At 48.3% G+C, this 13,690-nt stretch overlaps 5 protein-coding genes across 5 annotated transcripts; 2 read left to right on the top strand and 3 right to left on the bottom strand.

Annotated features, from left to right (window-relative positions):
• Positions 1 to 1,205: 1,205 nt before the first annotated feature.
• On the top strand, positions 1,206 to 2,709 carry N7466_010246 (uncharacterized protein; the record flags this gene model as incomplete). Its single annotated transcript, XM_057169635.1, has 6 exons — positions 1,206 to 1,343; positions 1,427 to 1,653; positions 1,735 to 1,874; positions 1,940 to 2,034; positions 2,097 to 2,176; positions 2,217 to 2,709. The coding sequence occupies 6 exons, from the start codon at positions 1,206 to 1,208 to the stop codon at positions 2,707 to 2,709; spliced, it is 1,173 nt and encodes a 390-aa protein (XP_057017026.1).
• A 644-nt stretch (positions 2,710 to 3,353) lies between these two features.
• Positions 3,354 to 4,707, bottom strand: N7466_010245 (uncharacterized protein; the record flags this gene model as incomplete). Its single annotated transcript, XM_057169634.1, has 5 exons — positions 3,354 to 3,377; positions 3,444 to 3,568; positions 3,632 to 4,064; positions 4,198 to 4,388; positions 4,530 to 4,707. 5 exons carry the CDS (start codon positions 4,705 to 4,707, stop codon positions 3,354 to 3,356), a joined length of 951 nt encoding a protein of 316 aa, XP_057017025.1.
• A 274-nt stretch (positions 4,708 to 4,981) lies between these two features.
• N7466_010244 (chlorogenic acid esterase precursor) lies at positions 4,982 to 6,701 on the bottom strand (the record flags this gene model as incomplete). The annotated part of the gene is made up of 4 exons (XM_057169633.1): positions 4,982 to 5,494; positions 5,568 to 5,982; positions 6,041 to 6,121; positions 6,178 to 6,701. 4 exons carry the CDS (start codon positions 6,699 to 6,701, stop codon positions 4,982 to 4,984), a joined length of 1,533 nt encoding a protein of 510 aa, XP_057017024.1.
• A 1,274-nt stretch (positions 6,702 to 7,975) lies between these two features.
• N7466_010243 (uncharacterized protein) lies at positions 7,976 to 11,524 on the top strand (the record flags this gene model as incomplete). Its single annotated transcript, XM_057169632.1, has 1 exon — positions 7,976 to 11,524. The coding sequence occupies one exon, from the start codon at positions 7,976 to 7,978 to the stop codon at positions 11,522 to 11,524; it is 3,549 nt and encodes a 1,182-aa protein (XP_057017023.1).
• A 1,000-nt stretch (positions 11,525 to 12,524) lies between these two features.
• On the bottom strand, positions 12,525 to 13,178 carry N7466_010242 (uncharacterized protein; the record flags this gene model as incomplete). Its single annotated transcript, XM_057169631.1, has 1 exon — positions 12,525 to 13,178. One exon carries the CDS (start codon positions 13,176 to 13,178, stop codon positions 12,525 to 12,527), a length of 654 nt encoding a protein of 217 aa, XP_057017022.1.
• Between the last annotated feature and the right edge of the window lie 512 nt (positions 13,179 to 13,690).

Here is a 13,690-nt window from a genome sequence, read left to right as displayed (position 1 = left end):
AGATAAAGCGGGAAAAACATAAAATGATTTAAAAAAAGAAAAGCAAAACAAAGAAAAAACAAAAAGGAAAGAAACCAACGGGATTCTACCATTACCGATCTGATTTAACATCGAGGGGGAATCTCCGACCACACAGATCATCATGCAGACTCCTGAAAAGGGCAACGGTCCCTGACCACTACAGCCTATGACAGTCAATGCCTGGATCGGCTAATCGCAGATTCAGGCCACACTGCATTTTACACAACTGTAAAAGAGGACAAAGAAGATGACCTCGTCATCACAGCTCTCTGTGCTTTCCCTTTGGTGTAACCAATCATGCAAAAAGCACAGAGGGGGGGGATCCGAGAGTCGAGAGATGACCTTGATCGAGGCTACACAGAGAAAGAAAAAAAAAAAAACCAAGGAGGGAAAAAAAAAGACCAATCCCGAGAGCCAGACGCTAGAGCTGTCAAAAAACGTATGCTTCACTTTCCACAATGACGATCGCCCCCTCAATGTGGGCACCTCTGATATCCACCCAACCAGAAGAACTGTGGACTTGCTCCAATCCCACCAACCGGGATCCATACACGTCTCCGTCAACGGGGCTCTGGGGCCTAAGCTTCCAGTATTTTTGTCCTCGACGGCATCTATGTATTTTTATTTTACCTATGTGCCGCCCGAGGCACTAAAAAAGAACCAGTGGAAGCACGCCAGTGGCACACGTCAAAGCCGTTAGCTCCCGAGTCCCCCGTTCGAGACAGCATGAACCGGTCAGAATGTCAGAATCCGGTCTCCCGCGTTCGCCATCTTGCCTACTAGTAAATCCAATCCTGATATCAGACTTGGATTTCGAGTGGGAACCTGTTTTCGCCAATGGCGTCTCGGGCTTATCTGGAGGGCTTGCGTCCCCGATTTTTACTTTTTCTTTCCCATTCATAAACCGACCAGGTGGCCGACTTGCTTCTTTGTCTGGTCTGGTTCTATTGACAAGGATAGCGCCGAGGGGAGGGAGATCATTCCATACATTGCAGTCGCTCATTATTTTCTTTTTCTTTTTTATTCTTTTTTCTTTTGCTTTTTTTTTGCTCATGAACTCACCCTCCCCCTCCACCCCTGGACGGGATTGAGTTGGTTCTTTATCTGGGTGTAACCCCCCCGAAAAGAAAACAAGGTCATTTCTTCGCGCTCCTTGAAAGAAAGTAGAAATTTGGCCTTTCATCATGAGCGAATTTATCACAGAGGCTTTTACTCTCTTAGCCGTTGCCATTGTGCTGATCGCCCTTAGAACAACGGCACGATGGGTTATGGTTGGGCCCAAGAATTTCCAGGCGGATGATTATATTATGTTGGTGGCATGTGTGAGTATTCGACATATACGTACCTGGTAGGCAGAGCCGGGCATTCTGGACTTTTGCTAATTGCCAATCTCGGGATTTCTCAGGTCGTGTACGGGCTGGAAACTGCAGCTGCATATATGGTTGGTGCATGGTTTGAGGGCCTGGCCAATAATTCCATGACAGATGAAGAAAGAAAGACTCTATCTCCAGACTCGCACGAATACCACTTGCGAGTGGGAGGGTCTAAGGTCCAAGTGGCTGGTTGGTCACTATACACTCTGCTACTATGGCTGCTAAAGACATGCATGGCCGTGTTTTACTCTCGATTGACGTGAGTAGAGCCCTGCAGAATTTTGGATGTCATTGTTGCAAAGCTTAATCTTTGTGAATGTCCTACTGATAATATCTATAGAGCGGGTCTGATCAATATGCGTATACGGATTCACATTGCTTATGTCTTGATTGCAGCAACTTATATCGTGACCATTTGCTCAATTCTATTCGGGTGCCACCCCTTGGACAAAAACTGGCAGATTTACCCAAACCCAGGCAGTAAGGAAACTCCCTCTACTTTGATTGACTGGAGCACTGTCCTGACTTGAGTGTGAATTGTTCAGATCACTGCCAACCTGCCGTATCCAAAATCGACATCTACGTGACTGTCGTACTCAATGTTGCAACAGATATTTACCTCATTAGCATTCCTGCTCCGGTAAGCTTAATCGCTGTCCAAAAGGCATCTTTGCAAACTTTGTCTCTAACCTCATACTACAGATGCTATTCAAAGCCCGCCTCCGATGGCGTGAAAAATTCGAACTCCTCATCCTTTTCAGCGGAGGTCTATTCGTCATGATGTGCGGCATTCTCCGTTGCGTCCTAATTCTAACAGTAAAGATCCACCCCGAACTCACTCGGCTCCGCTCTCACTAACAACCGTGTTCTCTTTAAGGCCGGTGCCAACGGTGCCGAACAAGCAGGCAGCTGGGCCTGCCGCGAAACCTTTGTCGCCGTCGTAATCGGCAATATACCCATGATCTACCCACTCATCCGCCGTTTCGCACGTCGCGCAGGACTATACCTCACAACAAAGACCGGAGGGGGATCACAAAGCTACCAGCTATCAGAAGGAGAAGCAGATACCGGTGGTGGTGGGGATGGCTACGTTAAGCGAAAGAAGTTTCGACACCCGCTATCCCTTCCGGGTGAATCGCAGTGGAATACTGTTAGTGATGAACAGATGATCTTGCCTAATCGGCGTCAGCAGCCAGCGACTTGTACGGCTGGGGACGGGGATTGGGATACAACTAGCCATGAGAGTCATGGGGGTGGAATCAAAGTGGTTCATGAGACTATTGTACACAGTGCAGAAAAAGAGGGGCGATTATAGAAAGTGGCCTCGGGATGCGATATGATAGGGTTGGTTGTCTTTGTTTATTCGCTAACGTTTCTTAATGGAAGTCTGTTCTTTGATTGGGTTCTGTTTCATAATATTTGGTGACTAGTGCTCGTGCAGGTTCCAACATTGGATTTTTTTTCCCTCACTTGAACTCGAATGAATTGAAGAAAATTTCGAATGCATAAAGCCATGGTGAATACGTGATTCATCCACCGGAATAATGCTACAAGGAGCTTAGAGGTTATGCATATGCACAAGGATCATCGCTCTCCACCGGAAAAACCCAAACACTCAGTGAAACACTCAAAATCCTTCCCAGCGACCAAATCCGGGGAAACTTCGCAACAATGCGGGGCTGCAGAATACCCCTGCGCAGGATTTCGTCAGCGAAATAAACATACGATCCCGTCGCGGAGCTCCACAATCCATTACACCCATGTGGAGAGCAACCGGACAATGCTTCATACCCCGCCGAAAAAAAAAAAGAATAACGATGAAGAAACGGGGCTCCGGCCAACAGATAAAAGGGCCACCATGTCGCATTCCAATCGCCCGTATCGTGCATATCACAACCTCACAACAAAGCGGACTGCTCCCGAACAGCTTGGACCATCAAGATGTTTCGCTACGGGACTCTAGCACTCCTCCTCGCCGCCCCACTGGCCAAGGCAGACGATGTCACAGCAACAGTCAATCTAGCCCTATCCAAGGGCTCCCCAACTCACTGGGCCGCCGGCTTCATCTATGGAATCCCAGACACGGCCGACTTCATCCCCGACCACTGGTACACGGACATGGGATTCAATTACGGCCGAGCCGGCGGCGCACAGCTCGATGCGCCGGACCGCGGCTGGATCTGGGGTCTGAGCGAGTACAAAGGGCGGCTCAAGTCGACTCTTTCAAATTACGATACCTGTCGCAAGTACGGCGCGGACTTTATTCTGCTGCCGCATGATATTTGGGGCACGGATCATGCTAATTCGTCGACGGTGTGGCCGGGTGATGATGGAGATTGGACGAATTATGATTTGTTCCTGAGTACGCTCATGGCTGATCTTAAGGCTAATGATGCGCTTGAGGGGTTGGTGTGGGATATTTGGAATGAACCTGATGGGACGACGTTCTGGGCTCGGACTCAGCAGCAGTGGCTTGACTTGTATGTTCGGACGCATAAGATTCTCCGGTATGTATCCGTACATGTATCTCCTTCTACAATTCCCTCGAGAGAACTCGACGCTAATATGCACCTTGATTCCTAACAGAGAGGACGCGGATTTCAACGACGTCCTCATCTCAGGCCCTACACTGGCCGGCTCCCCCGTTAACACCAACACCTGGTGGACAAACTGGCTGGCACAGGTAGCCGGCAACAAGACCATCCCAGACCAATACGCCTACCACCTGGAAGGAAGCTCCACAGATTCAACCGACGATCTCCAAACCGCCAACATCTCCTTATCCGCCATGTTAAAAACATACGATCTCCCCTCGCGCCAAGTAAACATCAACGAGTACGGCAACTTCGGCGAACAAATCCCCGCCGGCGCCGCATGGTGGATCTCGAGACTGGAGCGCTACGACGCCTTCGGGCTTCGCGGAAACTGGCAAAGCGGCTGCACGCTGCACGATCTCTTCGCGAACCTCCTTACCAAAACAACCGACCCGACCACCTGCACGGAAACCGGCTATGTCTCTGCACCAGAGTACCAGGTTTACAAGTACTATAACCTGAACATGACGGGCGAGCGGGTGAACACCACCGGCTCAGCCGACCGGTTGATGGATGTGTACGCGACTGTGGATTTGGATACCGTTCGCATTCTCTGTGGTGTCAGGATTACGGAGGGCACTTGGCAGATCACTGTTGACAATATGAGTGCTGTTGGACTCCCGACTGCGGGCACGGTCGATATTCAGACGTGGGGATTTGCGGGTACCGATGTGTGGGAGGAGGTGGATGCGCCGAGTAACCGCGGTATTGTGTCGCATACGTATACTGGGAACACGTTGAGTTTCCCGATTTATCAGACGGATGCTAGTACGGCTTGGGCTTTTGAGTTTGCCAGGTAGATTATCTGCCTTTGGTAATAGCTTTAGTGCATGGAAAGTTCTTTGCAGAGCAAAAATTGAATATTGAATTTTGTATACGAACTGGACCTCGAGAATAATTTCCAAAACATCAAAGAACTATGATACGAGACTTTCGATGGATATCATTGACAAAGCTTACGGCAACATGCGCTCAAGTGGTCGATCTATTTAATCAACAAGCATCGTCAATGCTATCCGAAGAAATAAGTTGCATCAGCTGATCATCTTTGGCAATGAGCAGCATATCCGAGCCTCCCTGCTCGAATTCCGGCCAGGCGAAGTAGCTCTCCTTATTGGGATTTGCAGGAGCATCACTGATCGCAACACGCGCAGGTCCCCGCGTAGGATCTTCAGCAAAGGAGAGCCACAGTGCCTCCATGGCATAGCTGACCTCCCACTCGAACTCAGTCGAGCGACCACGGTATTCGTTATGTGTACCGAAAACCAGCGGTAACTCCGAGCTGTGGTAGGCTCCGAACCAAGGCAGGGGTGAGATGTTAGAAAAGTTTCCGGCATATTGATAGCGATAAGTTGGTAAATTGACGAGATTGCGATTCTTCACCTCCTCGGCGACTGGACAAGATATGATCTTTGTCGTGGAGGCAAGCGCGCTGGCTCCAGGTCCGTCGGGGGTAAATGATACAAACCCCGCTCCTTCGTTTGTGTTGCTGCCGATGATCATGGGCTAAGAAGAGACACTTGTCAATTTCATTCCGCCGATAAACTTGGATGCGATCGAGAATAAAAGCTTCACTAACCGCTTGCGCAATTTTGCCCTCCAAAATACGCTGTGTGTAATTTGCAAAGCAGGTTCTATTGTCCACGACTGGAGTGAACGAAACCGATGGCTTAGTGCCATTGCCGCTGTAGTAGGATAAAGCATTCTCCAGAGTTTGTGCGGGGACATTTCGGACACAGCTAATCTCCTTGTCCGCACTAAGGTCCCCACATCCTACCAATCCAGCAATGAAGGTGAAATTAGTATGCGTTGTATCAGTATTGGTGATGATGCCTGGGCCACCGGAATCCGCAATGTAACCTGCCAGAAGAGGATCTTCGGGATAGGCATATGGGTAGATGGTGACACTGGCTGCTCCGGCCGACTGGCCCCAAAGAGTAATTCTCTCTGGATCACCGCCGAAGTTTGCAACATTAGCGTGAACCCATTCGACCCTGTATGTCATGAATCAGTATATGTAATATATAAGTTGCATAGCCAGTGTTCACTTACGCGAGTCTTTGATCCAAGAATCCGACATTTTGATCTTCCAGCCCTTCCGCATTGGGGAAGCCAAAAATATTGACCCGATAACTGGAAGAAGTCTTATTAGATAAAGTGAACCGAAAGGAGAAGGCGTGGTGACTCACTTCATCACAATCACAATATGTGATTGTGTTCGCTGCACCCATTGATCCGGAATTTTGTACAAGGAGTTTTGGCCACCAGAGGTAAACCCACCGCCTGGAATATAGAGCAAGACCGGCAATGGGCGCTGCTCCGACTGGATATTGTCGGTACGAGGCGCCCAGATAGAAAGATAGAGACAATCTTCAGAGTTGCCACCATTGATCAAGAACTCCGTTTCGTATGTGGTGTATATAGTAGAGCTGTTGCTAAACTGCTGCATACAAGAGTTTGGAAGCTTGGTTGCCTTGACATTTTTCTTAGATTTCACCGCTCGTGGACGAGCAAAGCGAAGGTCTCCGACAGGGGGCTCGGCAAAAGGAACACCAAGGAATTGACGGACATCGGGGGCCGAGGAGTTGAAGAAGCCTTGGATTGATCCGCTAGATGTTTGGACAAGAAGCCCAGCATCCTTGGTTGAAGCCGGAGCACCAAGCACTCTCAAAGCATAAAGAATAGCCGCGAGAGAGAAATTCCTTGTCAACATTTTGATGAATGAAGCCTTGATTGGGGTGAAGAGATTGACAATTGCTCAAAGATTAGCGAGGTCGACATGCTTCCTTTTATAACCCGTAGCGTATTCCAACGGCGGAAAAGCTTTTTGGAGCGGCTTTCTGCAAGATTGAGAGAAGATGGAGGATCCGTTATTCGACTGTGCAGAAGCTTCTCAATTCGAGAGAAGCGGGGGAAGTGCATGACCCTTTCTAGGATAAGCGATCTCCCGCAGATTAAGAATCTGTGGGGAAAGGGTCCAAATTCGCGGGGAAATTGATTAAAATGACAAATCTATGCAACCCAAAGGCTTCACGCAAGCAGGTGGAATTGCGGGGATATCGGCGAAGAATAGAAGGAACGTAAATTTAGCGAGATGCTCGGGCTTCCCGTTAAATAAACTTTGCTTAACCCAGTCCCATATTTGATGCCTTGGGAGACCTTGGAGGAGAGATAAATTGGAAAAGTAAACATTGACATCATCCACATGGGAGAGGAGGTTGGTATTTTTTTTTTGTTGCTCCTTTTCTGGAACTATTAATGCCCGGACAAGCCCCGTTTGGCTCACCTAGATGGTTGAATTGTTATGGTCTACTGCACCGGAGAATTCGGAGGTTAGCTGATTATGAATGGATAACTAAACATTTGATTCAATCTTCCGGGTCAGTGGGTCGTGTTAGGTGGAGCCCCTGTTGGTGGAGAACTGCCAAGCGATCAAGATTCAAAGCTCCCACGGAACTTGGAACCTTGAGTATCTAGATTCCGAACCTTAGTTGTAGATTTTTAAGTATTGATTACCATTCATCCCGTTTGTAATGATATCGAAAATACCTTCGCAGCTTAGTACGCGACTTGACACGATGACACTTGATACCTTTGATGAAAAAAAGTACGTGCCAAGACTCAGCCCCAGTCACCTGAGAGCGGGGTTAAGCCTTGTGTTTTCTGGCGTTTGGAACTTTCCCTCAAGCCAAAACAACTTGAAAATCCTTGTGCGACCTAGTCATTAGCCATGACATCGGTATCCTTTACTGGCGCGAACGAGGGGTACCAGTTTGGAGATAATCATGGGGTAATCAACATTACACCCAGTACGCCTCACCATGTCCTTCTGAAGCCTTTTTGCAGCTGATTAACGCCCGCTTTCTGATGCAGACCCCCCGAAAACCCAGGATCAGATAGACAACGGTTCGCTTGCCCCCATGTCAATCAAGGAAGCTCTCACTTACCATAGCGACAGAGTTACGCAGGTCACTGGCATTCCCACATATGCTCGATCGCAAGGACAATGTGGAAAAATGTCACACCAACACCTGTGAATGGATTTTTGAACGGGATGAGTACCAGTCCTGGAAAAACAAGTCCCGTGGCCTTTTATGGATTAAGGGCAAGCCGGGTGCGGGGAAATCGACTCTGATGAAGTTCCTGCACGAAAGTCTCCAGATCCAGAAATCACAAGCTGAAGACCAGACACTTCAACTCGACTTCTTCTTTTCTGCTCGGGGCACAGAGTTGCAACGTACACCGCTAGGGATGCTCAGATCATTGCTGAATCAAATTTTTGACCGCGACGCGACCGTGCGCCCCCAGATGCGTGAATCTTACGAAAAACGATGCAAGCAATTTGGGTATGGTGAACGAACATGGGAATGGCCACGGTCAGTGCTAGAAGATTTGCTGGCAAGCGTCATCCTGGAATCTGCCAACCAACAGACTGTGAAAGTTTTTGTGGACGCTCTAGACGAGGCCGGGGCCGAGTCCGCTCAGCAATTGGCAGCATATTTTCATCGGCTGGTCGATCGTGCTGGGATAAAGGAGGCAGCCCTGAAAGTATGCATCTCGTGTCGACACTACCCTATTATGGAAAATGTCCGAGCTATGGAGATTCATGTCGAAGATCACAACGGAGAGGACATCGCCATATATATCAATGATATGTTGATTGACATTGACCTCGGAAAGGATCCCACACAGCTGGTAGGGGAATTAACCCAACAAGCCAACGGACTGTTCCAATGGGCCCAAATAATGATGCCTCTTATAAGGCGAAAATACATTGAGGGGGAATCATTTGAGGAAATCCGTTCCTGGCTGTGCGAGGTCCCAGCCGGTCTGGAAGACGTCTATATATACACTCTGAGAAAGGTGATCGAGGCAAGAAATCGGGAACTATCATTCCAGTTATTTCAATGGGTATGTTTGGCCGAGCGACCATTGACCATGGCAGAAATGCGATATGCCTTGGTGGCTAAGAATGCCCAAATATCGCCTTTTCCAATGAGATGGGAGGATATCCATGGTTTTATCGAAAGCGACGACCGTATGAAGCGAAGAATAAAAACTCTCTCTGGTGGACTGGTGGGTATAGCCCCAAGCCAGGATAACAACGAGACCGTACAGGTTGTACACCAATCGGTCAATGACTTCTTGCGTGATAAAGGACTATGGATCTTATCTTTTGATCTTAACACCGAAAAATTCCCCAAAGAGAAGGAATCAATTCTTCTTTATTGCCATGCAGATCTCTACCGATCTTGTCTCATTTATCTTTCTACAACTTATAGGCAACATGAGTTGTTGGACGAGAAGGAGGGACAAGAGGCGCCGATCGAAGAGAAGGAAAGACGATATGCACTGATCCGGGACCATCCATTTGTGCATTATGCAACCACCTATCTGTTCATTCATGCGGAAAAAGCAGCAAGCTCCAGATCTGCCGCTCTGCAGAATGAAAAAGATATCCTGCAACAAGTGGGTCGTCAATGGACCGAATATTGCCGGTTTCTTAATCGCGGAAGTTATTTATGCCCGCCGAGAGGGACAACAATATTACATATGGCTGCTGCTGCCAATCTTGATGACCTTTTAGATTGTATCTCATCATGGGGGAAGGATTTCGAAAAGAGTGACAATCATGGAAATACCGCGTTCCATTCAGCAGCTCGGCGGGGCCAGATAAAAGCCGGCAAAATACTTCTGCAAAATGGGGCAGACTCGGAGGCAAAAAATATCTATGGCTTTACAGCATTGATGGAAGCGGCTGGCCGTGGACATGTGGAATTTGTCCATTGGCTGCTTCCTGGGGGTATGATACTTGATGAAGAAACAGCTGGAGATGCGCTGCAGAAAGCATCATCGGGAGGGTACCGGAGTGTTGTCGAACTGTTCCTCGGGGCCGGAGCTGATGTCAATACTCAGGGTGGTCGATACGGTACTGCTCTACAGGCCGCTGCCTCTTTTGGAAGAACTGAGATAGTCCGTCTACTTCTCAACGCTCATGCAAATGTGAATGCCCAGGGTGGCCATTACGGCAATGCTTTACAGGCTGCTGTATATTATGAAAACCTTGAGATCGTTCGTCTACTTCTTGACGCTCATGCGGATATAAATGCCCAGGGTGGTGAATTCGGTAATGCTTTACAGGCCGCTGCATCTTCTGGAAGCACTGAGATAGTTCATCTACTTCTCGACGCTCACGCGGAGGTAAATGCCCAGGGTGGATATTACGGCAGTGCTCTACAGGCTGCTGCATGGGAAGGAAGCTCTGAGATAGTTCGTCTACTTCTCAACGCTCATGCGGACGTAAATACCCAGGGTGGTAAATACGGTAATGCTCTTCTGGCTGCTATACAGCAAAGAAACCTTGAGATAGTTCATCTACTTCTCGACGCTCATGCAGATGTGAATACCCAGGGTGGCTATTACGGCAATGCTCTACAGGCTGCTGTATGTGAAGGAAGCTCTGAGATAGTTCATCTACTTCTCAATGCTCATGCTGATACGAATGCCCAGGGTGGCTTTTACGGCAATGCTCTACAGGCTGCTATATCTTCTGGCAAAACTAAGATAGTTTCTCTACTTCTTAATGCTCATGCTGATGTCAATACCCAGGGTGGCCATTACGGTAATGCTCTACAGGCTGCTACATGGAATGGAAACTTTGAGATAGTCCGTCTACTTCTCGATGCCCATGCTGATGTGAACGCCCAGGGCGGCTATTACGGCAATGCTCTACAGGCTGCTACACAGAAAAGAAGCTCCGAGATAGTTTGTCTACTTCTCGACGCTCACGCTGACGTGAATGTCCAGGGCGGCTATTACGGTAATGCTCTACAGGCTGCTGCGTCTTCTGGAAGCACTGAGATAGTTCATCTACTTCTTGACGCTGACGCGGACGTGAATGCCCAGGGTGGCTATTACGGCAATGCTCTACAGGCTGCTGCGTTTTTTGGAGAAACTGAGATGGTCCATCTACTCCTCGACGCTCATGCTGACGTGAATGCCCAGGGTGGCTTTTACGGTAATGCTCTACAGGGCGCTACTGCCTCACACAGTGAAAGCGACGAGAAAATCAAGACCCTTCTCGATGCTCACGCCAATGTAAATGCACAGGGTGGCTATCACGATAATACCCTACAGGCTGCTGTGCTAACTGGTAGAATCAAGACAATCAAGATGCTTCTCAAAGCTGGCGCCGATGTGAGTATAAAAGGTGGTATACATGGATCTGCTCTGTTAGCAGCTTTTCATATGGAATCTTCTGATATAGTTCAACTTCTTCTTCATGCTGGCGCAGATATGATCCTTCCGGATGGACTTCACCGCACTCCTCTTCATCTTGCAGCTTCCAGTGGTATGCTCCATATTCTCCAACGATTTCCAGAACTCACTTCTGCCATTCATAATCGCGACAAACTCCTACAGACACCTCTTCATCTAGCTGTTACCTCCGGCCATGAAGATGTTGCTAAAATGCTTCTCCACCTTGGTGCCGACCCTTCTCTTCAAGACGGATATGGCAGACATGTCATGGACTAGGCCCTCGGAAATGAGCCCCTGACACGAGAAATACGCAATCACCACCCTCACCTCATTTTAACCCCAGCTGCAACTCAAAAATTGCATGTCCATCGATCCATACTCCAACTGAGCGACTTGCTTGCTTCCTCTGAGCCTAAATCTTCACGGTACATTCTGGAGCGATTGGGTCGCTATTATTTGTTCCTTGACCAAGTAGAAAACGCCCAATATTTGTTCCAGCTCCCTAGGTTCCTGAAAAAGCGTTTTGAGGAGGTCTTCTGTTCTTTTTGCAAGAAAGATATCTACGGAACTCGCTTTGTGTGCACGATCTGTGCTCATGCAGATCTCTGCCAAACTTGCGCACGCAATAAATCTGGCCATAACCGATTGCATCCAAATCAGACGCACACCATGTTTGAAGTGCCTTACGAGTTTGATGAAACTTGTCAACTTACGGGGCCGGTCCCGGAGCCATTGATTCTTTTCATAAGAAAATCCTTTCCTGGACGTCTTGGCCAGGAAGACTGTCAATTTCAGATAGTTCCACCGAATGATTCAGTGTCTCATTTGTCAACCCAAAAGACGTCTGTGGTCCCAAAGCTTACTTTCAGCATGGCAGCAATAGGCTGTGCAATCTTGTTTGCGACTTTGGCTCTTCTGTTAGCAGTCTTTTAGCTCCAAGCCTCTCAAATCTTTACACACAATCAACAGCTAAAAGCTCTACACATCGGCGTCAATTGTCACCCATAGATGGATTTTCAAATTGTAATCTCTGGTTGGACATCAGGTGCGAGTATTCATAATCCTTCAAGACCCCCTGACGCCTCCCTAGACCTTCGCAGCTTTGAAAGTGGTCTGCTTGGGACAAGATCGCCTCTGTGATCGTAGATTGGACTTTACCGTTTCTGGCAGCTCCTTCTATTCAATGTTCCAAGAGATCTGCTACGAATTCCCGAAAGTGGCTGAAGTGAGTCCAGGAACGTATGAGTAGGTCCTGAGAGCCTTGTTGCCCCTAGATTTATAGGTAGAGTTCCCAGAGGCAGCCGTAAACCCCAGCGATTGAGGGAATGCCTGGCTCCACCTTAAACGTTAGAATATCACCCGTATGTTCACCAGCATAGGTGTGGATACGACCGAAGTTGACTCCAAATGGTAGAGGTGTAGAAAGCTCCCAGTCGATCAAACCAGTGATATTGCATTCCTCATCGATTACAACGTTTGCTTCACTAAGGTTATAGTGAGCGACCCAAAGAGGGAGCTGTTTCAGCTGTTCAAGCTTATCGTGAAATCCTTGAAGCTGATGTCGGTACGGATCGATATCCTCTAGCGGCGACGTTAAGAGGGCCTCAAGGTGAGATCTGACACGGCTATTCACGGCCTCGTCGCTGCTGCTGTCAAGGCAACCTTTGGACAAAACGCGACCGAGAGATTTGTTTATAGCAATTCGACCTTTTGCACCTTTACCAGCGGCTCCGTGAAGCCACATCTTTCCATAAAGACGAGTAAGGGAGTACGCCCAAACTCCTTCACCGAGAAGGTCTTCATCTTCCAAAGCCATGGCATCAGGTACGACCGAGCCCAAGGCCTTCTTTGCGATCTTGAAAGCGTCTAGGTCGAGTGGCTCAGTGCGAAATTGTTGCACCACTTCACGACCATCTACTAATACCAACATAAAGGTCCGACTAAACATTCCCTGCATAGGAGGCCTGTCGATGTGCTTCACAGCACTGCCCAGATGCTTGAGGGCCAGCTTTTTTACCCATTTGACTTGTTTTGTGGATGTGTTAAGTTATGTAGGAAGGTCTTTCTCGGACGCAATGAGTGGCATTTTGTAGGGGGAAGGCTTTGAACAGCACAGCCAGAAACTAAAGTCGATATTATGAACAGATTAGAGATTCCAGTGTGATGGAGGAAACAACCATACTACAAGGGCTATAAGGGGCCTTTCCTTTAAATAGGGGCTACTGGCGGTAAGCAGAACGCCGAGAATTCAAGAGCAGGGGTGTGGTAAGGCAAGGGTTCGATTCAACATTTATGGCGCCTACAAACCCGCCTAATAGCAAACAACACCTCCCCCCTTAGAAGCAGCCGAATAGCACTGCTGTCTTAGAGGAGTCCGACTACATAGGAGGGCTAGTGGCTCCTAATGTTATATTTACGTTACAGACTAGCCTCAGGATACCA

This window comes from Penicillium verhagenii (genome assembly GCF_028828195.1).
Source record: "Penicillium verhagenii strain IBT 33310 chromosome Unknown utg000010l_segment0_segment0, whole genome shotgun sequence".
NCBI classification, from domain to species: domain Eukaryota; kingdom Fungi; phylum Ascomycota; class Eurotiomycetes; order Eurotiales; family Aspergillaceae; genus Penicillium; species Penicillium verhagenii.
The sequence above is the reverse complement of the archived record's forward strand: the minus strand, read 5'-3'. Positions and strand labels throughout refer to the sequence as shown.